This window comes from Mus pahari, chromosome 22 (genome assembly GCF_900095145.1).
Source record: "Mus pahari chromosome 22, PAHARI_EIJ_v1.1, whole genome shotgun sequence".
NCBI lineage: Eukaryota > Metazoa > Chordata > Mammalia > Rodentia > Muridae > Mus > Mus pahari.
In genome coordinates this window covers 39,275,548-39,300,921 of record NC_034611.1, presented here as the reverse complement: position 1 = coordinate 39,300,921, position 25,374 = coordinate 39,275,548, and the positions used below count along the sequence as shown (strand labels likewise).

At 39.8% G+C, this 25,374-nt stretch overlaps 1 protein-coding gene across 2 annotated transcripts in view; it reads right to left on the bottom strand.

Annotated features, from left to right (window-relative positions):
- Casp8ap2 (caspase 8 associated protein 2) overlaps window positions 1–25,374 on the bottom strand; it is a 34,982-nt gene that overhangs the window by 5,003 nt on the left and 4,605 nt on the right. For both annotated transcript variants that reach the window (XM_021222143.2, XM_021222141.1), the window contains exons 2-8: window positions 21,450–21,532; window positions 17,797–17,865; window positions 16,896–16,996; window positions 16,167–16,241; window positions 12,862–12,977; window positions 6,089–8,283; window positions 1,157–4,274 (exon numbers count right to left, since the gene is read on the bottom strand). In XM_021222143.2, the coding sequence (XP_021077802.1) occupies window positions 1,157–4,274; window positions 6,089–8,283; window positions 12,862–12,977; window positions 16,167–16,241; window positions 16,896–16,996; window positions 17,797–17,865; window positions 21,450–21,504 (5,729 nt within the window). In that variant the 5' untranslated portion in view covers window positions 21,505–21,532. The remainder of the gene's footprint in view (window positions 1–1,156; window positions 4,275–6,088; window positions 8,284–12,861; window positions 12,978–16,166; window positions 16,242–16,895; window positions 16,997–17,796; window positions 17,866–21,449; window positions 21,533–25,374) is intronic.

Below are 25,374 nucleotides of genomic sequence, written 5' to 3'. Positions count from 1 at the left end.
TTTTAAAATAGTAAATTATATACTAAATACTTACTTAGATTAGGTGTTACTTAAAAAATTCTCCCTCTCTCCCCTCCCCCTCTACGGGGTCTTCTCTATGTAGCCCTAAAATTTTCTGTATAGTCCAGACTCTACACCTGAGTGCTGGGATTAAAGATGTGCAACAGCTGCACCTGGCAAAATCTACTTTTCTTTAAAACTTCACATGAAAATAAAAGTGCATTCTATTTATGAGACAGGCTAGAAACACCAACTATGCACATCCCTACTAAACCATGTTTATAAGGATTTCTTTCCAAATGAAAGTTTTTTCTCTTAAAAAAAAAATATAGAAAAAACAAAGTTAAAATTAATGTAACCTGGCCGGGCAGTGGTGGCGTACGCCTTTAATCCCAGCACTTAGGAAGCAGAGGCAGGTGGATTTCTGAGTTCTCTGAGTTCGAGGGCAGCCTGGTCTACAGAGCGAGTTCCAGGACAGCCAGAGGGCTACACAGAGAAACCATGTCTCGAAAAACCAAAAAAAAAAAAAAAAAAAAAAGTAATCCAGTGTGAAGATTTAAGTGGAGACAGGAGATTCTGGGTTTGAGGCCAGTATATGCTACAGTGAGACCAACTCTAAAAGCAAACCAGCCAGCATGTGGTAGCACACACCTTTAATCACAGCACTCAGGAAGCAGAGGCGACTGGATCTGTGAGTTCTAGACTAGTCAGGGTTACACAGTGAGATCATATTTCAAAACCAAACCAAAAATAAATAGCTTGATTAAGACCAGTCATTCACACCACTGAATAAAAGCTATTATTCTAGACTATTCTACACCACAGCTAGATTGTACTAAAAAAAGCCACCAACAATTAACTTTGGCCAATTCCTTTTTAAAGTGTGTGTGTATATGAGATAGAGAGCGAGAGAGCGTGTGCACAAAGTTCCAATGTTCTCAGAAGCCAGAGACATTGGTTCTACTGGACCTGGAATTGTAAGCCAACTGATGTGGGTGCTAGGAACCAAAGTCACATCCTATACAAGAGCAAGTGTTCTTAACCACTGAACCATGCCTCCAGCCCTCACTCTGGCCATTACTAAAGTAGTCAACCCATCATATCTCTTATTTAGGATGCAATAGAATTCTGAGGAAATATTTTAGAAAAGTCTTACCTTGTCCATGAAACTATAATTTCTCCCTTCTTTTTGATAACATTTTTTGCAGAAAGGCTTGCTGGGGAAGCAGCAAGTGCTGCTGTTGAACCTTTCACCTCTGGGCTGGCCTCCGATGACAAGGACATATCATTTACTGCAGGTTCTCTTTTCTTGCTCACTTGCGTTCTGTGAGCATCACCATTTCTATCAGAATTAGGACTAAGTCTCTGGGTCTTTTCACTACTTAAGTCTATGTCCTTTCTTTGTTTTTTCTGAGAAGAGTGATTCACACCAGGACTGTTTTTTCTCTTCTTGTGACTATTACCCAGAGTTTCGGGCAACTCTACACAATCCAACTTTGATGGAGGCTCTGACTTTAAATTATGTCTCTTTATTTCACAGGAGCCAGGAGAGTCTGAGGTCAAATCAATACAAGTGTCCTCAACAATACATTCTAAAGGACTGTTTGCCCTTCCCATCTTTCCTTCTTTGTGGGTATCCTCATCTATACATATTACCTGGCATCCCATACCTTCAACAGCTAACACAGGTTCACTACCTTCATTTTTACTCTCACTTGAAGCATCATGTGTCAGATCAATAAAAGCATCTATAGTATCTGGCTGTAAAGAACTACATGCTATCTCTGCATCTTGATCTAAGTTGGTTTGAGAACATTCCAAGTGATCAATATTTAAAACTGTTACTTCCATTAGCTCCCCCAAGCTTTTAGTCTCAGTGGCTGTATCTTTTGTTAGATCTATGTGCGTATCAGGAAGATTATCAACGGAGTGTGGGATTTTCTCCATTGAAGGCAACTCTTGAAGGTTCTCAGAAACTTTTGGTTCCCATACTTGATGCAACTTGAAGCAATCATCAACCACTTGATCACAACGAACCACCTTATTTGAGGCATCTTTAAGAAATTCATATATATCTGGAACCTGTGTTTGTCCTATAGAGTTCTGTTCTTCATGAGTTGGCTTACTCTTATCAATATTTTTATCAGTATTTTCCAAGTCCTTGACAGGCTTTAAAACTGTACTCTGAAACAGGTTAGGTTCTTTCTCTGTTGCCACACCAGCTTCTTTTCCAGTTCTAGGCAAAGACGTCAATGACTCCTCAGCTACCACACCATGTTTAAGGCCAGGGGAGGTAGATGGCGTTGCACGCCGTATTTTCACAATGAAATGATCATTGGACTTTTCCATTATGACAGCATGCATTGGAAGATTAGGGTGGTACTGAAAGCCTGAAGCAACAGACCGGCTTGTCCAGGATGAACAGCTTGACTTACTGCTTGAGTTATCAGACTCCAGAGCTAGATGAATGTCCTGTTCAGATGCATCCTCTTCCTCAAGCAAAGCATCCTCACTAAAATGTGCACTAATAACTTCTTCAGGAGTTGAAGTTGACAAAACTTCAGGCTTTAAGAAACTCAAATGACCATCTGACTTCAGAGGTGACGGTACTGTTAAAGAGACCGCAAGATCTTCTAAGAGTATGGAAGAGATGCAGGGCTTACTCTTTTCTGAGCTGTATACATTATCCTTACCTAAAGCAATGTTAGAAGATACTTCAAACATACAATTTTCATCTAACACATCAGGATGAACTGGCAGTGAAAGCCCTGAAGATAAAGATGGACCCTTTTCAGATGATAATAAAGACCAATTATCATCACTGATCACTTTTGGACAAAGAGAAGGCCCCTCTGAAACCAACTCTTCTGTTGTACAAGCTGGTGCAGATTCACACTTGAGGCTTTCGAGCAGCTGTTTCTCTGGAGTCTTTAATTCCCACTCTGCCTTTTCAGTGCCACTTGTGTCCAACAGGTCAGAACCTTGTAGCAAGCTTTTAAATATCTCACCCATCTGTGCATCACTCACTAAGTTAAAAGTAAGGCTGGATGCCTGCTGCTCAGTAAGGATCTCAAAGCTCCGTTCTGTCTTAGCGCCTGCATGCTGTGTCGCCTGTGTCTCCTCCTCAGTATGTCCTTCATTTTTTCCTGGCCCAGGGGTGCTCAGGCAGCTTGTTTCCAGAAACTGCTCTTTACATTCAGCGTTCTTTGTATTATCAGTGCAAGTGCTGAAAGTTCTTTTTACATCATGCTTTACTATACTAGTATTGGTCTTATTTTGGTTCTGATGTTTTTCTTCAAATTTTTCACATCCCAGTGAAGATTTAAAATTCATGGTATTTTCTGATTTTAGTACTTTTTCTCTCCTTATTTCTTTGTTGTCCATTTTTTTCTTCTGACAATTTGAATGTTGGGTTCTCTCTTTATATCTTTTTCCAAGTTTTCCTTCACTATTGTCATTTTCAAAGTTTACAGAATCACAAAACTTTAGCAGGATTTTTTTAAGCTTTTCAAACAAATAATCAAGTTGTTCATCTACAAACTTCCACAATTTTTTTTTCATATCTGATTGTTGCTGTTCAAATAAACGATCAACTATGCCATTCTTCTTTACTTGTTTAAGGTTAGATTCTATAACTTCACAAAGACTCTTCTGTAAAGTACTTACTGACTTACAGATCTTAGACAAATCAAGGCATTTAATTAGTGATGTGAAACTCAAAATTGCAGATTCAATAATTCTATGAAATTGTGTCAATGAAAATTTTATCTTGAATTTCATGTAATTTTTTCTTACATGTTTCCCTAGCAACCGTAACATATGCATAACCTCCCACAGGGAAGAGGGTGCAAGGATAAGCGGAAGTATTTTTTCCAAGCTGGAGATGCTCATTGTTTTACTTTTCCTTTCGGTGTTTGAGGGTCTCGATTCACTTGATCTTTTACTCCATGTGATTCTGTCCCGAGGGAGTTTTAGAGCAGTCCTCCCATTGTCCTTATGCACATGCGCAGTGCTCTTCCTGCTTCCTGGGCTGCTTTTTCCTGGCTGCACTTCAGAAGAAACTCTAGGTCTTGCACTCTTTTCCAAGCGTTTTTGTGCTAGAGATTCTTCATCATCACTTCTAATTTCGCCTTCTTCTAATTCATCTAAAGACAAATTCTTACAAGAATCTGCTTCTGAACATTTGGCAAATTTGGGAACTGGTTTTTCATTTTCCTTATTTAGATCAGACTGACTCTTGAAGGCAGAAAGAGTTGAATTGGATGGAAACTCATCTGTGGAGAAGAATGTATTAAAATCACATGACCACTGAGTCTTAGTCACTTGACATTTGCATCCTGAACACAACAAAGTATTATTTTAATAACCTTTCCCCCTTTAAGGCAAAATGTTAAGGCTTAATACTTAAATTGACTCTCAGCATTGGGAAAATAAGCTCAAAAAGTCAGTTAACTGAACAATTTTTATTTCATTTTACCAGCATCACCTGTTCTACACCATTTGATGATTGTTTCTGAACAAAGCAAGTATATATGAAATCTAAGACTCAATATTAGTAGAATACAGGCAGGCTTTGAATACTCAAGGCCCTGGGCCTAATATTCAACCACAATGTAATGGAATTATGTATGTATGTATGTACATATGTTATGTGTATATATATATATATATATATATATATATGTTTAAGTAAAAATGATTTGAAATAATTTGTCCAACCACTCCCCTTTTTAATAAAAACAATTAAATTGAGCATGGTAGTATACAAGTACAATTTTAACACCTAGGAAGCTAAGGCCAAGCTGGGTTAGACAGAAAAAAACTTGTTGAGAGGTTTCCCAGCACCAACGCAAAGCTGTGCAGGTGTGGTAATCCACCCACAATCTCAGTGTATGGGAGGCAGAGATAGAGAATTCACTCAGCTAGACTAACCAAATTGTTGAGCTCTGGGTTCAATCAGATACAGTAAGAGAGAGATTGAGAAAAACATACCACATCATCCTGGCCTCCACACTAGTGCATATAAATATGAACATGTATACATTTGGATACTACCAACATGTATACATGTAATACAAATCTTTACACATTACAGAACTCGGGTAGAGTTTGGCAGGAGTGCATATGTAGCACAAGAGGCCATGAGCTTAATTCCCAGCAGCAATTAAGAAATAGCTATAAATTATATCTGGCGAGTCATACATCAAGCTATTTGTAATTGATATGCACTGACAAGGGGAAATCAGTTTTCTTCAGTGAAGTTCACTGGTATATCAACCATACTCCAGGACAGGGAATATGTCCAGAAATAGTTGGCTAATACAAGACACTTTGGCTTTGTTTTTGTTTTTTGGGTTTTTTTTGGGGGGTAGGGGGGAGGGAAGCATTTTATTTCAATTTGTTTTGTGATTTTGTGTGTGTGTGTTTCAGTGGGGGGGTTGTAAAGAGAAAAATATCAAATTGGGTGGGTGAGGTGAGGAAGATCTTACTAAGGAGTTAGGGAGTAGAAAACAGGATCAAAACATGCTACATAAAAAATTTAAGTTGTTTAAACTTAAAGGACTTCTAGTTAATATCTGACTTTTTTTTTTTTTTAATTATCAAAAAGAGATGATTCAGGAGCTGGAAAGGTAGCTCTGTGGTTAGGGACACTTAACGCTCCAGAAGACCAAGATTTACTTCTTACCACTCACACGGCAACTCATAGCTTCCTCTAATACCAATTCTAGGAGATCCAGTGCCTTCCTCTGGCCCCCAGGGGGACCAGGCACACACTTGGTAGTCATACACACGTGCAAGCATTTATACATCACATAAAATAAATCTAAAAACCAGGGAAAACTAAGTAAAGGAGCTTGCCTCAAAAATCTCGTGGCCTGAGTTCAATCCCCAGACCCCATGTAAAGGTGTCCTAGAGTACCAACTCCATGACTGTCCTCTGGTTCCCTCCCTCAACCATTCCTTGGCACAAACCCCATACACATCACATATACACACAATGTAAATGAATAATTTTTGTAATTCTCCAAAGCACTTATTTTGTTGTTCTAGGTGACAAAAGGACAACTTATAGAACATAAACTATTACCTTTATGACTGCTATCATACAGTGGAATTGCACATGTGCTCTCCATGCTAACAACTTTGGATACGGGTCTCACTGGACTATTCAGAGGGCTGATGGGGTCTGGAATAGGTCTCAGATTATTAAAGTCAATACTCAAAACTGAGTTATCATCATCTTGATATACTGAGTTTGATTCTCCAGTTTCTATTTTGTGGTCAATCAACTCAGTCTTCCGTGGTGAAGGTACAAAAGTCTCTTTAGGTAAGCAGGGCTCCAAAGGACAGGGTTTAGTCTCAACTACAGGCCTCTCTTCAAGAGAAGGTTCAAGTTTGGGATTATTGTCTCCTGAACAGTTTACTAGTAAAATGCTAGGTTCTTCAACCAAAGGCTCCTGATGGCTCTCACAGGCTGCAGCTGCTTTTGGTGAAAGAATCACCTTTGTTTTTACACCTTCAGAAATAGCACAAGAATTTATACCATCATGGTTTTTGGTGCCCAATTCTTGGCTGAAGTCTTCTGAAGCATGTTCTGGTAATACATGCGTTACCACAGAAGCTGCTGTCCTTGCACCTTCACAGGTCTCTTCCACTTCCACTGATCCGAACAAGCATCTTGCTTGTTCAGTTTCTACAGGTGCTGGGAGGGACATTTCTGTGCCACAAGCAAGCAGTTCACAAGGCACAGTATCCTCAACAGATTTAAATAACAACCTTTTTTCTTCCTTCATTTTGTTTTCTGGAATGCTGATCCTGAGTTGAGATGTTGCTGAAAGAGCCTCCTTTGGCTCTGGTAACTCTGATTTGGTTTCCTCTCTATTATGTTCACTGACAGAAGGAAAGCATGCCACCGTATCAGTCATCTCCAAGGACCGTGAGTCACATATGCCACTGGGCTTGGGAACATCAGTTATTTGATGTGGGTTATCTTGACAAGCAGGCTGCTTTTTAGCAGGAGAAAGAGTTAAGTTCAGTTTTTCCATGAAGCTTAACTTTAAGTCCTTGCCTTTTGCTTCATTTGGCCCATTCTCCACCTTTGTTGCACCTTCTTTACTATCTGTCTCTTTAGAAGGCTCACTGTTAGAGACTGCACCTTTACCGTGTTTGGGCTCAGTCTGTCTCTTTCCATCAGCAGTGCTTTTCTTAGTGTCTTTATGAGTCCTTTGTAAGTGTTGTGGAGGTGATTTTTTGTCACTTTTCACATGTCTACTTTCTTCTTTGTTTTCTCGTTCTCTTTTCCTCCTGTCCTCAGTTCTATGTCTTTCTGCTTTGAAAGGTGTGTTTTCCCACTGGGGTGCAACACTAACTTCCTTGGAGTGCGGGTACTTGCTATTTCTGTTGCTTGAAAGAGAAGATGAACATCTTCTATCTTGAAAGCCATGACTATTCATCCCTCTGTCTCTTTTACAGTCTTCCCTTCCCCTTCTCTCTTCCGGATGATACTTATTGAAGCCATAATACTTCACGTCATTCTTGGAATGAGGAGGTAAAGCCCGGTCCACTCTTCCCCGATGCCCCTGCTCCTCCCCTGCTGGTTTAAACTTCACATCACCTTTTCTTTCTGCTTTGTCCTGAGACGGAAGCTCTTTTCTGTGCGTGTTTTGTAATCTTTCATTTTGTCTCTCTAGATTTTTGTCATATTGAGGTTCCACTCGAGTGTGTGGCCTTTCTCTGGAAGTCTCTTTTTCCCAAGAAGAGGCACTGCGCTCGCTTTTATATCCCAAACCAGTGCTGCTCTTACTCTCTGGAATTTTGCTCTCGGTCCTGGCTTCACTGCTGCCATGTTTCTCAGGGTGTCCTTGTAGTCTGGGGTTAGCCTCCTTGTCCCTTGGTTCACTGTCATTACAGCTGCTATGTAAGTCTTTCTGTGTTCTATCAGTTCCTCTGCTACATTGGCTATGTCTAGTGCCACTCCTTACTCTCCTATTATCCTCATTTGAGTTACCTTCTCCAACCTGGTAAGGAGAACGTGACTGGACATTGTTGGCACAATGTTTCTCAACACCCGTAGGCAAGTGCAAAGGATTCTGTGCTTCAGAATGCGATTTTCTTTCCTTTTCCAAGTTTGGCTGTGCAGTGTTAGGATGGACATCTTTCTGACCATCACTTTTAACTCTGTGATCAGTCTTTGAACAATCGTCCAAATGGGGAGATGTGGATTGTGAATCTTTTGTTCTTGCAGTTTTATGGTTATTTCGAAAATGTGGAAACTCAGACAATCTATTAAGATACAGGAATTAAAAAAAATAAAGCAATTAATTGATATTTAAAAGCATTCTAGATTTGACTCACATATGACATACCCTTCAAATTTAAGGGCCTATATTGGCAAAACCAGGAGGAGTAAGTAAGTGATTTGGGCTGGGGTATAGCTCAGTGAGAAAGCATTTACTTAGCATGCAGGAAACATGGATTAACAACACAGAATGTATCCGTTTCCAACTAAACACACCTATTCTCAATGCAAGGAACTCTCATTTGCTTTACCTCAAAGGAACTCTACCCCAGCACCTGCCAGTTCTCTTTGGACTCAGGACAGGTACAAAACTCCCAAGTCAGCACAGCACACTCAGGAGACACAACCCACAGCTATATATACACCTTATATTAATTCTGTTATATTTGAATTGTACTGTTTCCATCTACCCCCAATAAGTTTACATGCTGACAAGTTTACAGTATCTCAGAATATAACCTTATTTGAACACAATAAATTAGAAAACCAACACAGATTCCAAATCAATTAGGGGTTAGAGTAGGAGCTCGATGATAGAGACTTTGCCTAACATTTATGAAGCCCTGGGTTCAATCTCTGGCATCAGAGAAACAACCAACTACTAGAAGATACCTCTGAGACAACTGGGAAATGTGACAAAAAGCTGTGACCATAAAAGGTAAATATAACTAACCTTTGCTAAGAGATAGAACTTTCTGTTTCTCAATAGACATTAAAAAAAAAGAAAAAAAAGCAACAGGCAAGTCACAGAAAGACATTTCCAATTCATTTACCCAAAACACAATGTGTACGTGTAATGCACCCCATAATTATCAAACTACAAACTCCTAAAAGACAGTGATGGGTCACAGCTTCTGGTACAGACTACAAAGTATTACCACTATTTTAACCATATTTACTTATTTTCTGTGTGTGTGTGTGTGTGTGTGTATGTAAAAGGACAACATGTGGGAGTAGGTTCTCTGTACCGTGTGTGTGTGTGTGTGTGTGTGTGTGTGTGTGTGTGTGTGTGTAAAAGGACAACATGTGGGAGTATGTTCTCTGTACCATGAGGATTTCAGGGATGGAACTCACACATCTGGCTTGACTGCAAGCACCTTTATCAGATAAGTCATCTTACCAGCCTTCAAAGTTTTATCTTTAAATATACCTTCACACTGTACATTTCCCAGTATTCACATGCCAAATTTTTCTGTTTATTTTCACTATATGTTAATATTTCAATTTTGCTTCAGTAAATGTTAAATTTCTACTAAATGCTAATTAGTTACTATTATAATACTAGTTAGCTCATAGTGTATTTGGTAGAATATTTATTAAATAATACATAGTCACATTAAACAAACTAATACTAAGGTTATACAAGCATGCACGCAATTTTTCAAACTAGGTATGGTGGCACATGTCTTTTAATCCCAGACCTCTGCAGTTAGAGGCAGAGGATCTCTGTGAATTCCAGGATAATCTGGTCTACCACAGAAATCCAAGTCAATGCTACACAGTAACAAACAACAACCAAACAACTTTTCCATTCAGAAACCAACACAAGGTGCACTGGGAATGACTTAGGTTAGTAAACGCATAAATAAGGCAAAATAGTCCACATAATGGTAGTCTTTACTCATTCAACAATGATCTACAATATACCAGATTCCATGGCAAGTAACTGGAAAATGCTGAATCTAAGCAAACACATCTCTGATTCACGAAACTTATACTGCAACAGAAGCAGAGGACACTAGGCAAGGAATCTCATTCATTTGAAGAACTACAAGTATGCATAAACCCACAAAAGAAGTCTGATTTGGAGAACAGATAAGCATCTCCAGCCAGAAAGATGGTTAATTAGGGGCTAAAGAGATGCTCAGTGGAGAAGAGCACTGGCTACTCATCCAAAGGATCTGGGCTCAATTCCTCAGAATTGAGGATGACAATCACAACCAAATGTAACTCTAGTCCCAAGGGAATCTGACACCCTCTCTTGGCCTCTGCAAATACCAGGTACACACATAGTGTACACACATAGTGCACACACACACACAGACAAAACACCCATACACCTTAAAAACAATTAACAACAACAAAAACAACAGGATGGCTATGCCAAAACAAGAGGATGAAGGGATAGCCATTCCACACGGTAGAGAAAGGACACACACAAAGCAAAGGCAGAACTTGGGGTTGAAAGAACACCAGAGAGCCATGGTATTCATGCAGAGGTTAAACACAGGCAGGGCTATACTGCACGGGATCAGAGGGGCAAACTAAGATACTTGAGCTTCCATCCCAAGAACAGTCAAAAACTACTAATACATTTTAATCAAGAGAAGAAGATAAGATGACTTTTGTTCAGATATGTACTTTAGAAAAAAACAGAGGCAAAAGAAAGCAAAGCAGAAGCACAGACGACAGCACAATGAATTATTGATGGTTGGCATGGAGTAGGTGGGCTGCAGCATGTGAATAAATGAAGAGAAATAAATACAGTGCCAGATCACAAGGACATAAGCATCAAGTAGTGGCTTTGAGAAGTGGTCCAGAGGGAAGCTTCATAGGCAGAGTGATGATGTGTTATAGTTTACAGAGAGTCTTGGTGTTATCAACAAGCAACTTCTCACAAGTACTCTAGTATCTGCATTGAGTTAAATGCCATCCACTTCCTATTAGTCTGGCTTACACTAACTGAATAAATGACATTGTTCTCTACTAAGCCACAGAACGGAAAAGGCTTTGTGGCAAACATTTTGGATGAATTTCAAAAGCCCTTTAAAGACACTCATGTGGATATAAAGTAAGTACATACATATAAATTAAATTGACCTAACATGCATGAGATTGTTCATATGAAGAAACTGAAAGAGAAAAGAATGAAGCAGGGAGATTAGAGAGATGGATCATTGGTTAAGAACACTCTACTGCTCTATTTGAGGACTAGAGTTCAAATCCCAGTACCAAGATTGGGCAGCTCACAAGTGTCTGAAACTCCTGCTCCAAGGGGATCTGATCCCCCCATGGGCACTAGCAAGCACATATACAAATTAAATAAATCTAAAAGAAGGAAAAAAGGACAAAGGCTTGATCTTTGAAAAACTCAAAATAACAGCCAAGACAGAAAAACGAATCCCAGAAAACTAAACTCACATTACAAATGTAATGTAATTATAAGGGGAGATTGCTTCAAAGCAAATCAGGAGAGTAATGGAATTAAACAACCCACATGAAGACAATCTAAATGGAAGGTCAGAAGCTATTGATGGACTTATGCTAGTGGCGGATGATCAAAAGTCAGACAGGATTCGGCTCAAGAGTAAGTACAACGGGGCTGGCAGGATGGTCCAGTGTGTGAAGGCACTTGCTGACCTGAATGTAATACCTGGAACCCACATGATAGGAAGACAGCTCCACCATGGAATACCCACACACTCTTTACAAACAGTGCCAAGGGCTCAGTGGTAAAGCACTTGCACAGCCCATAATACCCTGGGTTCAACTTTTCACATCACCAAAAATCAACTACAACAAAAGCAGAATTTGAAGCAGGGTGTGATGATGCATGCTTCAAGATAAGGCAGGAGGATAAACAGAAAGTTCAAAGCCAGCCTTAGATATCCTATCCTTAAAATCAAAATACAACTGAAAGGGGGAGATGGTAGCAGCAGGTTTAAACAATAATTCTTTCACTTCTATGAGGAAGATGAGGTAGCCATAGATACAAAGTCCTCTGGACCAGAATGTCATCCTGAATTAAAGAGAGTAAGAAAAATTAACAAAGAAAATCCACTCAAGAGGGTTATTTATGGGCTGGTGAGATGGCTCAGTGGATAAGAGCACCCGACTGCTCTTCCGAAGGTCCGGAGTTCAAATCCCAGCAACCACATGGTGGCTCATAACCATCCGTAATGAGATCTGACGCCCTCTTCTGGAGTGTCTGAAGACAGCTACAGTGTACTTACATATAATAAATAAATAAATCTTAAAAAAAAAAAAAAAGAATAAATATATAAAAAAGGAGGGTTATTTATTAAAAAGGTTAAGTGCATATTTCTCCTTTATTGCCATCTAAAGACTGCATGAATTTGTTTACTTATTTGGGAAGGAGGGGAGCACAAGCCTGCCATAGCACACATGTAGGGGTCACAGTTCTCTCTTAGCATCTGGATCCAAAGGGCTAATCTCGGGTCAGCAGGCTTGGCTCCAAGTGCCTTCCCTTGCTCAGCCTTCTTTCTTTCTTCTAGGTATTCTGGGCTCATGCTTCACTGAGCTACTTCCCCAGCCCTGCTCTCCTGGTGTCTCAGTTCTGATGCGACCAGAACTCAACAAATGCACAATGACTTTCTCTGGTAAGCAGTACTAGAGCAAGACCCCAGTGATTTAGAAAACTATGTATTTTAGGAATTGTGTGGCAATGTTCCACCAGTAACCATAGGTATCACTATAAATCATTAGTAGAGTAGTTGCCATTTACACCAGAACCATAAATAAGTCTTTAATGAAATACATATTTCGTCCTTTGAAAATAAAACCATGCTTTACATGACTGGTGAAAGGTGACATCCACACACCTTTGGTGAAGATGATTTATCTCTTCATCCTTACGGTTTATCTCCACTCTGGCAGTTTTGATAAGTGCTGAGATATTCTTCTTAAGAGACTGGTTTTCATTTTTTAAGTTCAAGTTCTAAAGCACAGATAAGACACATTAACAGACCCAAAATGTATACAACTGTTAATAGTACTACTTATAGTTGCTAGTTGTTGTAAGTTTTTTAAAGATAAATCTTGGCTATACATCATAGACTTGAATTCACTTGATCCTCCTGCCTCAGCCTCCAATGTGGGGATTAGATGCCACCATACCCAGCTTTCTACTAATTATTGAATACTTACTAATGCTAGGCATTATACATTTTATCTTATGTGATTCTGAGATGCAGCTCCCTAAGAATTAGTTTTCCTACTGCTTAGATACAGAAGCTGAGATTCTGAGACAATAACCAATACCAGAAAAGAACCACCAGAAAGGACATACTTCAGACAAGTATTGTAAAAGCAGTAACACAAGCAACAAGTTCTGCTTAGTTTTAGTAACTAAAACATGATCTGCCAGGCGTGGTGCTGCACACTGTTACTCCCACCACTCAGGAGGCAAAGGCAGGCAGAGTCTCTGAAAGTTAGCCTGGTCCACGTAGAAAGTTCCAGGACAATCAGAGCCACATGTCTTAAAACAAAAAACCACTAAGAAATGCTAAGCATTGGCTACTTAAAAAACTAAACATGTAAAGATATATTGGTTTTCAATAAACAAAGACAGAACCTAGAGCTGGTTCTTTCAGGGCAAGAAAAGAGAATCAAGAGAGGCACGTTTTCAAAAAAGTAGACAGAACACTGTCACATTCTTTATTTTTTGCAGCACAATAACAAAAGAACCATCTGACAACTGTGAATCGCCATTTTTTTTCCTTTAAAAAAAAAAAAAACAAAACTTATTCTTTGTTCTTCAAAATTACTTTCTTTTAGCTGTGTGTGGTATCATACACCTCTAGTGCAAACACTTAGGAGATAGAGGCAAGCAAGTTTCTTTTAGCTGTGTGTGGTATCATACACCTTTAGTGCAAACACTTAGGAGATAGAGGCAAGCAAGTTTCTGAATTCAGGACCAGATTAGTCTACACAGGAAGGTCCAGGCCAGCCAGGGCACAGTAGGACCATTTCAAACAAAAGAGAACTATCCTCTTTTAAACTTATCACCCAATTATCGAGTTGTCCAACAGATCATTTATGTCAATGCCATTTTAACTTTGAAGCAATTTTCTTATAATCCTTTCACTAATCAAGAAAAAAAAAATTGAAATGGTAAAATGACACAAAACATTTTTTAAAGTGGAGAGGTATGGACATGACCAAGGTATAGCGTATGCATGTAGGAATTTGTCAAAGAGTAAGTGGAATTTTTACACATATAAAGCAATGTCAGATGGTGCACATTTAGCTCACATGACAGAGACTCAGGCCTTGGGTTCAATTCCTAGCAAATAGAAAAAACTTCATAAGTTGCCGATACTTTACCACCTTAATTGCTAATGCCCCCAAAACAGGGCTGGGGATACACTTCAGTGGTAAACATGCACAAAATCTGAATATTAAGCTTTTTTTTTTTAAAAAAAAATGTGCATTGGTGTTTTGCTTGCACAAATGTCTGTATAGGGATGTTGCCCTGGCACTGGAGTTGCAAACAGTTATGCACTGCTATGTGGGCACTGGGAATTGAACCAGGACCTCTGGAACTCATTCTGTAGACCGGGTGGGTCTCGAACTCAGAAATCCACCTGCCTCTGCCATCACTGCCTGGCAATATTTTAACTTTAACTTCTTTTTCTTTTAAAGAAGATAGTTTCACGGGGCAGTGGTGGCACACACCTTTAATCCCAGCACTAGGGAGGCAGAAGCAAGCAGGCCTCTGAGTTTGAGGCCAGCCTGGTCTACAGAGGGATTTCCAGGACAGCCAGAGCCATACAGAGTAACCCTGTCTCAAAGGAAAAGAAAAGAGAAAAAAAAGGAGATACTCTTACCCAAGTTGGCCCTGAACCCCATGAGTAAGTGACCCTCCCACCCTAGTCCCTTAAGTAACTTGGACTACAGGTACTGTGCTTAAAAGATTCTTATGTCTGTCTGCCTGTCCATTCTAGAGATCAAGCCCAAGTTTTTATGCTCTTATATTATTGAGGGAGGTTCAGGAGTTGCCCCCACAAACCACACGAACAATGATCTCAGTCAGACAGGGATGGTTTATTGAGCACACAGCTAAAGACTGATGGACAAGGGCAAGAGCTTCAGACTCGGGGGTTGAAAGCTGCACATTGGATATTTCTCAGGGTCAGCATATAAAGGCTTAAAACCACAAAAAACTCATAAGCAAGTGCAAGAAGTACTGCAGGGTGGTCGTCCCTGACTCCAGCCATTTTAGATATAACAGTTCATATTGACCTTTAATTTGATGGTTTCTAAATGAAGCTTATGGTTATAGACTGTTTTAAGATTAACAAACCTTATAGCATATAGAGCATAACAGGGTATGTGGCCAGCATGACCCTGTTCTGAGTCAAGTTATTTTTCTGCATCAGTGACTGGAAGGGCAACAATATAAAATAGCTGGTGGTCACGGAACAAAATGGCTATAGCTATGCCAGTGATGCAGGCCTCAGCAATATAAAACAACGGGCTGCCTGGAAAGATAACTCAGTACAGAGCAAGTGTGAGGTTGTAAGTTTGACTCCTCAGAACTCACAGGAAAAGCCATCTTGGGTTGTACATGCTTATCACCTCAGCACTGGAAAAATGGAGACAGGTGGATTCCTGTAGGTTGCTAGTTATGCAGCCTAGCCTACTTTGTGAGATGCAGACCAGTTAGAAACTATGCTTCAAAAGACAAGGCAGGCCAGGCGTGGTGGCGCACACCTTTAATCCCAGCACTCGGGAGGCAGAGGCAGGCGAATTTCTGAGTTCGAGGCCAGCCTGGTCTACAGGGTGAGTTCCAGGACAGCCAGGGCTACACAGAGAAACCCTGTCTCGAAAAACCAAAAAAGAAAAAAAAAGAAGAAAGGAAGAAAGAAAGAAAAGAAAAGAAAAAAAGAGAAGAGAAGAGAAGAGAAGAGAAGAGAAGAGAAGAGAAGAGAAGAAAAGAAAAGAAAAGAAAAGAAAAGAAAAGAAAAGAAAAGAAAAGAAAAGAAAAGAAAAGAGAAAAAAGAAAAAAGACAAGGCAGACAGTGCCTTAGGAGCAACACCCAAAGATGGTCTCGGACTTCTAGATGAATGTGCAAACAAGTGCACTCACACCATAATATTAGTGAGGAAGGAATAACCAGGATACCTGTGTCTGTATTTCCTTAAACCTTTTCATCAGCTCTTTCATTTGCTGCTGACATTTCCCATATTCTATCTGCAACTGTAAAACACAAAAGGATTAACTTAGGCATTAGTGTACTTTCTTAGCTTAAATGACATTTAAAACTGGGGGTGGGGGTGGGGGTGGGGGGGTGGGGGTGGGAGTGGGGTGGAAATCAATGCACTCATAGGTATGTCGTACGTTGCTGTTGCTGGTGGTTCCCAGACAGTGTCTCCAGACGCAGGCCAGGCTGCTTCGCTACTGAGCCAGTCTTAGCCTCCCTAGCACTGAGATTCACGGCAAGTACTACTGTGCCTGTCTAGACCATTGGCTTTTACATTCCAGCCCATTCTCGGTACACTTGATAAGCTTCATAGTGTAACTCTGAACCCTAATGTGCAAATATAGAAGTCTTGACACATTATGTAACACACAACTTAATATAAATCATGAAAAAAATGTTATAGTTCACTGATAGTCTACTATAGCTTTAGATATATTCAGATACTTAAGTTCAGTCAAATAAAATTGTAACTGAATTTAGACATGTATTCAGAAAGTATTTCTTAAAAAAACAAATCAGAGGCAGAAACTACCTTAAATATTCTTAATTTAAGAACTAATCCCTCAACACAGACTGTTCAATAGTAAGCTGTAGCCATTTCTTCAAGAGCTACAAAAACAAACGTTCTTAATAATAGAGACAACTCATACGTCATTGTATGTTGCCTCCTTCGCAGTTCCTTCTTCAGTCAGGATCTCTTCATACAAATCTAAACAGTTTCTGAATGACACACAGGATCTAGCAGTACTGTCTGAAAACAAACAAAAACTTACATTAAAATACTTGTATTTTTTTGAATTAGTTTTATCAACATTTTGGTTATTTTCACTTTCCACATGTATACCATTATTCTTTGTGCTAGAATTCTTGATGTTGCATCTACTTCAAAGGGTTATTACATTTCTCCTCACCAGCATTTCCTACAGTCTATACCGTATACGGTACATTTGGATAAGCTTCATAGTGTAACTCTGAACTTTAATGTTCAAATATAGTTAAAAGAAATTGGTGGCATGTAAGTCTTGACATATTATGTAACAAACAACTTAATATAAATCATGAAAAAAAATGTTATAGTTCACTGATAGTCTTCTATAACAGATGATGGCAAGAAAGTGGCTATTCCAATGAATCCGGTGTGATAATTATCCCTGACAGATCTGATTGTGGAAAGCTCTTAATTCAACAGGTGGTGAGATACTCCTTTACCATTCTTACTGATGCATTTGACAACACAATAAGAGTACTCTCTGTGAAAGCATAGATGGGGATGCATATCCTACAATGCCAGTTGCCATTTCAATGGTATGAAATATTTTTGCACAAAACCTAATTAAACTTCAGTCACAGATTAATAATGTTAATAATTAATATTAATAATGCCTGTGTTAATATGTTCTGATCAAGCTTTGGGCCAAAAAGTAATTATCTCAGTGGAACCATTTCAAAGACATTATTTGAAAGCTGTGAAGTTACCAAGTGCCATTAACAATAAAACAAACACAGTAAATAAACCAAACAAAATGAGACTGTTTTATGAAATTTACATACCAGAAACAGCACTGTCCAACCCAGCATATATGTCCAATGAGCCTTCATCATTATTTTTAAGTGGAGAGGCTGCAAAAATAGCAAAGACTAGTTAAAACTGGCTTATGGGCTGAGGGTTTGTTTGTTTCAATTCCCACTTGGAAGGATGAGGAACAGAATATATTATTTCTGCTTTAGAGCCTGAGACAAGGGTCTGGAGGGTAGTGGTGTGGTGGCACACACACACCTTTAACCCCAGTACTTGGGAGGTGAAGGCCAGCCTGGTCTAAAGAGCTACTTCCAGGACAGCCAAGGCCACACAAAGAAACCTGTCTGGAAAAACAAACACACAAAAAAGCAAACAAGAAGAAAAAGAGGAAAAGAAAAAGTCAAGGGCCGGGCAGTGGTGGCACACGCCTTTAACCCCAGCACTTGGGAGGCAGAGGCAGGCGGATTTCTGAGTTCGAGGCCAGCCTGGGCTACAGAGTGAGTTCCAGGACAGCCAGGGGTTATCAACAGAAAATTTTTGATGTGGAGATTTATAAATTGACTAATTCAAATTCAGATTTAAAAAATCATTTAAAAAAATATATGGAGTTGAAAGGGATGGTTCTTAAGTTAAGAGTGCTTGAAAAAGACCTGAGTTTGGGTCCCATTATCCATGTTAGGAGGCTCACAAACACTTTTAACTCTAGCTCCAGGGAATCCTTTTCTGACTTCTGTGGGTACCAGCACACATATCATACACATACCTTCATGGACACACATTCATTTATACCTAATTAATTTTTTAAAAACGCTCTTGTAGATTAAAAATCTTACTAGCGCTGGGGCTAAAGAGACAGCTTAGCAGTTAAAAGCACTTGTACTTTTCCAAAGGATCCAAATTCATTTCCCAGCACCCACATCAGATGGGTCACAACTGCTGATAACTCTAGTTCCAGAGTATTCAACATCTTCAGGCCTTCATGGGCACCTGCACTCAGGGGCACATGCACACACATATACAAATCTTTAAAAAATGTGTAATGAGGTTCTAACTACAACAATAACAAGCTACTTTCCATCTTCATATAACACTATAAACGCAAAACTAAATATTAAAGCTACCAGAGGAAGTAGATGTTCTTTCAAAGGATCCAGGTTGGATTTCCAGCATATATATGGAGGCTTACAACCATCTATAAATCTATTTTTGATACTGTCTTGTAGCCTACAGACACCAGGCATGTACATGGTACACAGACATATATATAGGGACAAAATACTCATATACATAAGATAAAGGAAGGAAGGAAGGAAGGAAGGAAGGAAGGAAGGAAGGAAGGAAGGAAGGAAGGAAGGAAGGAAGGAAGATAGATCTAAGTTCCTTCTCCCCTTTATCACTGTTGTTTGTTGAAAGAGAGGTCTGTACTAGAGCTCCACAGTAGAAGGACATCCCTCCAAGAATGTTAAACGTAAGGCCCACAGGTCACACGCATACTGGGATAGCTAAGAATGCAGCCTGACACATCTGTAGGTAGCATCATCATGTCGAAACGTCAACAGGTTAGACAACCTTTCTACTAGTCCTATAGGCTTGAAAACCAGAGGAAAGGCTCTAAGGAAATAGCAACTACAGGTGAGAGAGCAAATTCAGAAAGCCAAGGACAGGACTCCCAAATTGTGCCTCAGACAGCTGTACAACCCCCAAAGAGAACAAACTCCAAGAAGACACCCAAAGCTAAAATACCTAGTCAGAGATTTTAGTTCCTCCAACTACAGGGAAAGTGTAAATGCAAACTCAGCCAAGTCAAATACATTAAAATACAGAATGGGAACAGAATCTTGAGTCCCCACATAGTTATCAGTTAGACTATAACTAATGCAATCCAAATTTAGTAAACCTCACCAGAGAAATAGAAACAATTAAAAGACCAACTGGGGCCAGGCCTGGTGACACACACCTTTAATCCCAACACTCAGGAGCAGTTGGTCTACATAGTTAAGTTTTAGGACAATCAAAGCTACATAGTGAGACCCTGTCTCAAAACAACAACAAAAGAACCAAATGACTGAACATGGTGGTGTATACTTTTAATCCTAGCACTTGAAGGCTAGCCTGGTATACACAGCAAGTTCCAGGCCAGCCAGGCCTACAAAATAAGATCTCATCTTAAAAAACAAAACACGTAGGGTGTGGTGGCGCACGCCTTTAATCCCAGCACTCGGGAGGCAGAGGCAGGTGGATTTCTGAGTTCGAGGCCAGCCTGGTCTACAAAGTGAGTTCCAGGACAGCCAGGGCTACACAGAGAAACCCTGTCAAAAAAAACTAAAAAAAAAAAAAACAAAAAAACAAAAAAAACCAAACCAAAACAAGTGAATCTATGAGAGTTCAAGGCCAGCCTGGTCTACAAAGCGAGTTCCAGGACAACCAGGGCTACACAAGAAACCCTAAGTTGAAAAACAAAAACCAACCAACTAAACAAAAAGAACCAACCAAGAAAACTATAAATCAGAAAGCTACATATACTAATTATAGTATCATCATCATCATCATCCCAATATGCTTGACTGTGAACTACACTGATTAGTATAAACCACTCAATTTTTTTTGCCTTAAATCCCAACACTTGGGAGACAGAGACAGGCAGATCTCTTGAGTTCCTTTGAGGCCAAGCTTGTCTACAGAGTGAAATCCAGGATAGTCAGGGCTACACAGAGAAATCCTGCCTCAAAAACACCAAAACAAAACAAACAAAAAGTTTTACTTCAAAAGTAACATTTCTATTTGGAATATGACAATAGATATTATGACCTATCATGTCAGCAAAATTGCTACCTTGATTACTTACATTTAGAGACTTAAAAGCACAACAAGAAAGGTCAGTCAGGGCCTAAAGAGATGGCTCAGTGGCTAAGAACTGCTGTTTTCACAGATCAGGTTCAGTTCAAGCACCCACATGGTGGATCACAATAATTTGTAACTCCAGTTCCAGGGGATTCAACACCCTCCAGCCTCCTTGGTCACCAGGCATGCACATGATGCATATATTTATATGCAGGCAAAACACTTATAAACATAATGTAAAAATAAATATAGCTTTTTTAAAAAAAAAAAGGGCAAGAGAGAGAGAGAGAGAGAGAGAGAGAGAGAGAGAGAGAGAGAATGAATGAATGAGAGAATGAGAATAAAGTCAGTCAGGCACAGTGATTTGTGCCTACAGGCCCAGCTACTTAATTGCCTGAGGCAAAATGATCACTTGAGCCTTTAAGTTTGGAGTTCCAATCCAGTCTCAGCATAGTGAGATCTCCGAGCTACACAAAAAGGGCACAGATATAGCTATGGAGCAATGTGCTGTGTAGCCAAGTATATATAGCCTTGTGTTTGATTTTCAGCACTGTAAAGAAAACAAAAAACAAGAAAAAGGTTCACCTTTACTAAGTATAAGTACTCCCTGTGTTCCAAGAATTTTGCTATGTTAAGTTACTCATGTACAGGAAGAAAAGTTGAGGATCAGTTTTCCTAAGAATAAGTAAATGATTTTACAATTGTGATCAAGTGAGTTTAGGGCTATCACTGTGACAGAGTATGTGCCTGCATTTGAAAGATCCTGGTTCTCAACTCCCAGCACCAAAGCTTAGGAATGAAACAAAGAGTAAGTAAATTCAGAGAGACAACTGAGAGTTCTTACCAGGACAGACATCAAACAAACCCGTTCCATCACCATTGTCATCATCTGCTGCCATGGTCCTATATCCTTCTCATAGGTGCCATCTATGGTATTAAGCATAAAAATTCCCCATTAGAATAGCTTCAACTTACAAAGCAACCTTCTAATATGAGTACACTGAATAACTTCATTCTCGTTTAAAAAAAAAAGCCTAACATTTTCTGAGCAAAAGTTTAAACCCTAAAATGAAACTCTTTTATTTAAAAAAAAAAAAAAACAAAATCTTTTTTAAAAAAAAAAAGATTTATTTATTGTTATATGTAAGTACACTGTAGCTGTCTTCAGATACACCAGAAGAGGGCATCAGATCTCATTGTGGATGGTTGTGAGCCACCATGTGGTTGCTGGGATTTGAACTCAGGACCTCTGGAAGACCAGTCAGTGTTCTTAACCACTGAGCCACCTCTCCAGCCCAAAAATGAAACTCTTAAAGTCATTAGTATAGATAGGCCACGAACAAAGTAAATTACACTAATTTTATAAAATAGGCCAAATTATGCTAGTATGTACCAGTCCCTGAAATTGGTCCCCATTATCCCGGACAGTGGGGGGAGAGAAATCTCAAAATACAAATTAACTAATTTTTTTTATAATTTATTTATTTTATGTATAGGAGAACACTGTAGCTGTCCTCAGACACAACAGAAGAGGGGATCAGAGTCCATTACAGATGGTTGTGAGCCACCATGTGGTAAAGGGAATTGAATTCAAAACCTCTGGAAGAGCAGTCACTTAGCCATCTCTCCAGCCCATAAATTAACTTTTGCACTAAAATAAGAACCATCAGTACTAAAAGCACACTCATAAACATATTCGTATAACAAGAAATACAAATGCTATCCCCACAGACCATCGGAGAAGCCTGACAGCCTAAGATCCATCAATTCTCAGAGCCCAAGGTGGAGAGAGAACCAACTCCAGCAAGCCCACACCTGCCCTCACACACACCATCCACACACACACAACACCAGTAAATACAACACTGAAAACAAAAAAGGTGCATTCAGGCTGGGGTATGGCCCAAAGGCAGAACACATACTTGCAAGCATGCATGAAGCCCTAGACTCTAATTAGTGCCAAATAAGTAAATAAGTAAATAAATAAATATAAATAGAAGAGAAATACACAGGCCCGAGAGACTCTTAGCAGGTAAAGCGCATGCCATGCAAGCCTGAGGACCCAAGTTCAATCCTGAAAACCCATGTAAAGGCAAGAGAGAAGCAACTCCACCAAGTTGTCTCTGTCCTGTTAACATGGGATATGCATGCTTGCACTCACATCACACATGCACACGCGAGCACACACTCAAATGTGCGCATACACACAAATATATGATTTTTTTAGAAGCTACAAATGCACATGCATATGTACATAGAAAAACGGCCAAAAGGTACTTTTAAAAAACTTGTATCTACTGATAAGGGAGTTGTGCATACATGCCATGTGTACAGATATGGAGGACTGATGACAACTTTCATGAGCCTACTCTCTCTTCACACCATGTGGGTCCTGAGGGCTGAACTCACGTCATCAAGCAACAAACAAACACAAATTAAATTCTTTAATTGCTTTTAGAAGGCCAGTGAGTTATCTCAGTAAAGATGTTTGCTTCCAAGCCTCATGACCTATACATTTAACCCCCTAGGACCCACATATGCAAAGAAAGAACCACTCCACAATACAGAGGTGTATGCATTGCATTTAGAGCTATGTCATGAACCTGTACTTGAGTATTGCAGAGATAGAGGCAGAAGGACTAAGAGTCTGAAGCCATTTTTGTCCACATAGAAAGTTCCAGGTCAATGTATTTATTCTACATAGCAAGACTCAATCTAAAAATAAATAAATAAACAAAATAAATAAATAAAGCAAGCAAGCAAGCCCCTCCCACCTCTTTCCTCCACCAAGACAGGGTTTTACTGTGTAGCTCTGGCTGTCCTGGAACTCACTCTGTAGACCAGGGTAGCCTAAACTCTGAGACCTGTCAGCCTCTGCTCCCTGTGTGCTGAGATTAAACGCATGTGCCACCACCGCTTTTAAAATTATTTTTAGAAAGTTTAAATTCAGTGGCAATGAATGAAAGGCAAATGAAAAATGAAAAAAAAAAAAAAAAAAAAAAAAAAAAAAGGTGTGTTATGTGTCTAGAGAAGTACTGAAAGCCAGGCTTGGAGGCAGAGGTAGGTCGATCTTTGTCAGTTACAGGTCAGCCAGAGCTACACACACACACACACACACACACACACACACACACACACACCACCACCACTGCATTCCTCCCCCAGAGGAGGAGGGGAGGGGGCACTTCAAGAAGATAGTACTGGCCAAAGTACAGCAACCCGGAGAAAGAACCTGGTCTTGCATGTAGATAGATCCTTACTCTCTCCACCCCACCTTCTATCTTTCTATAGCCACTTTGTTTCACAAGGGTTAAGCCTGGTTTTCTTCACATTTCTGTGCAAAATTAAACAAAACAAGCCAGAGCCATTAAATCAGTCAGTATAAAAATCTACCCATATGGTGGTTCACAACCATCGGTAACTTCACTTTCAGGAGGTCTAAAGCCCCCTCTTGGCTTCCATGGACACCAGACATGCATGCAGTGCACAGCTGTACATACACCCACACATACAAAATATAAAAATAATTTTAAAGATATGTTAGATTTCCTAATAAATATTCCAGAAAGTATATTTTGCCTTCTATAACCATTAAATTAGAATCCAGAAATTCAACTAACTATAGATTTTTAAAAGAATTGTATCTGTATTGAGTGTGTGTGTGTGTGTGTGTGTGTGTTTGTATTAGGGGATGAGGAAGATGGCTCTGTGGCACAACATAGTCACCAAGCACAATGCTCTGGTTTCAATCCTTACTAGTCTACAATCAAGCTGCACTAAGGGCTGTGTTTCTGTAGAGTTCGAGAGAGGGTGTTCACATCTCCCAGTTTCTAACAGCACCTGCACTCCTGGTCTGGAGCCTCCTTTCTCCATCTTCAGAGTCTAAGACCCACCATCGCCTTTCTTCTCCAATGTCTGCTTCCATAACTACATTTGCATGTGAGCCTGCTCCTCTCTCCCTAGGCCCTATCATCACATGGACAACCCTAACACCTCTCTTCCTATTCCTCTCATTAGAACCTGGGTGACAGATTCTGCGATCCCTTGAATTCAGCATAAATCTACCCACTTTGAAATTCTTAGTCATGAGAATAAATGTAGCCCAATTGGTAGAGTGCTTGCCTGTCATACACAAAGCCTACCTATCACCCCGGCACTCAGAGGCAGGGCTCTCTGAAGTAGCACCCAACTACTTAAAGGCCAGCCTGGGTACATGACACTCCGCCTTAGACGTACCTCTACAGCCTCTGTTGTCATATTTGCTCATATACTTACAGATGGCAGGTATGAAATCAGCTAGCTTTCAGGGCCATAACCAACTGATTTTTCAATCCTTTTTTTTTGGAAGGGGAGTGGGATTAAGACAGGGTTTTTCTATGTAGCCCTGGCTGTTCTAGAACTCATTCTGTAGACCAGGCCGTCCTAGAACTTGAGATTCTCCTGACTCTGTCTCCTGATTGTTGGGATTAAAGGTATGTGCCACCACTGCCCATCTAATTTTTAAATAATTTAAATAACAACATTATAACCAACAGATTAGACCACAGATGTCCTGAAGGTAGGGACTGAGTTTCATATACTCAATATATACTTATGAACACAAATACTTACTATAAAACAAGCCAACAGCTGGGTGGTGGTGGCGCACGCCTTTAATCCCAGCACTTGGGAGGCAGAAGCAGGCGGATTTCTGAGTTCAAGGCCAGCCTGGTCTACAAAGTGAGTTCCAGGACAGCCAGGGCTATACAGAGAAACCCTGTCTCGAAAAA